Source organism: Odocoileus virginianus, unplaced genomic scaffold (assembly GCF_023699985.2).
Source record: "Odocoileus virginianus isolate 20LAN1187 ecotype Illinois unplaced genomic scaffold, Ovbor_1.2 Unplaced_Scaffold_34, whole genome shotgun sequence".
In the NCBI taxonomy this organism is placed as follows: domain Eukaryota; kingdom Metazoa; phylum Chordata; class Mammalia; order Artiodactyla; family Cervidae; genus Odocoileus; species Odocoileus virginianus.
The window spans coordinates 202,565-204,194 of NW_027224296.1; the positions used below are offsets into that span (position 1 = coordinate 202,565).

At 40.4% G+C, this 1,630-nt stretch overlaps 1 protein-coding gene across 1 annotated transcript; it reads right to left on the reverse strand.

Annotated features, from left to right (window-relative positions):
* Window positions 1-478: 478 nt before the first annotated feature.
* LOC110146835 (olfactory receptor 5L1-like) lies at window positions 479-1,330 on the reverse strand. The gene has a single exon (XM_020907901.2). The coding sequence runs from the start codon at window positions 1,328-1,330 to the stop codon at window positions 479-481; it is 852 nt and encodes a 283-aa protein (XP_020763560.2).
* Window positions 1,331-1,630: the final 300 nt, after the last annotated feature.

The following is a 1,630-nucleotide window of genomic DNA, read 5'->3' on the forward strand; positions in this document are numbered from 1 at the left end:
TTCCTTATTGTAAAATAACAGGTGTTCAATTTTGAAATGAATCATAGTCCCCATAATGGATGTTAAAATAAAATATGATACTTAGTCCATTAAACTCATGAAAGTCTAAGAGATAATTAAATTTGTGTGTTTTAACAGTCCAGTGCATGGTCCAATTTAAAACATTTTAGATAGCATCAAAGCAAAGAAGTAGGCTGCACATTTTGAAATATTCTCAATCAATCCTAAACTTGTAACTTGAAAAGGCACAAAGATAAGAAAATTAAAAAGATTCACTCATAGCTATTCACATCTTGACTGTTCTTTTCACTCCAACACTGAAATGCATCATTACCCTTTCATCAGTCTTCAAATTCTAACCCTGAGTCCTGCTAGGAAAATGTTCTCTAGGATAATATTTTGGAGCTCACCACTTTTCTGAGAGCTTCTTTCACATCCTTCTTCCTCAGACTATAGATCAGGGGGTTCAGCATGGGGATCATACAGTGTAGAACACTGTGGCCACTTTGTCAGTATCCATGCTGTTGCCAGAGTGGGGCTGGCAATAAATGAAAAGGATTGTTCCATGAAAGACAATGATGGCAGTGAGGTGGGAAGCACAGGTGGAAAGAGCTTTGCACCTTTTGTCTGCAGAGGGCATCCTCAGGATGGTGATGAGAATAAACAAGTAGGACGTGAGGATGACCACAATGGTGATAACCTCATTGAAAGTGGCCACAATGTATAGCACCAATTGAGTCACAGTGACATCAGAGCAAGCATGAGACAAGAGAGGGGGGAGATCACAAAAGAAATCATAAAAGTTGTTGATCACATTTGATCTGTAGGATGGGATCTGAAGAGCTAAACACAAGTGAATCAGAGAACATACAGCACCATTGAGATAGCAACAAAACACCAACTCCATGCAGAGATTCCGGGACATGGTGACCATGTAGAACAGTGGGTCACAGATGGCCACAAAGCGGTCATAGGCCATCACTGCCAGCAGAATGACCTCAGTTACCACAAACGTGCAAAACAGGTAGAATTGCACAGCACATTCCAGGAAGGAAATGGCCTTGTCATCATTTAAGATGTTAGCTAGAATCTTCGGCATGATGGTCGTGGAGTAACAGAAATCCACAAAGGACAAGTGGCTGAGGAAAAAGTACATGGGGGTGTGGAGTCGAGAGCTGACCTGAATCAGGGCAATTATGCCCAGGTTTCCCAAAACTGTGGCTCCATAGATGGAAAGAAACAGCAGGAATAGGAAGACTCTCAGCTCAGGGGCATCTGAGAATCCGAGGAGGGTGGAGTCTGTCACAGCAGTACCGTTTTCCTTTTCCATGTTCCTAATTTACTGGGTATGGAGTAAAATATTAATAGTTATTCTGCATTATATCATCCTTGATTCAGTTTCACCTCTCTTAAAAAAGACATGATAATGCATACTTTTCTATAAGGTTAGTGTAGTGATTTTGTTCATTACATTATGCAATTCACTATGCAAATTCACTGCTTTAGATTTATCTGAAGTTCTAAACAAAGAAAGAGAAAGTGTTAGTTACTCAGTCGTGTCTGAATCTTTGCCACCCCATGGACAAGACATTTTTGTCTCTGGGATTCTTCAGGCAAGAATACTGGAGTG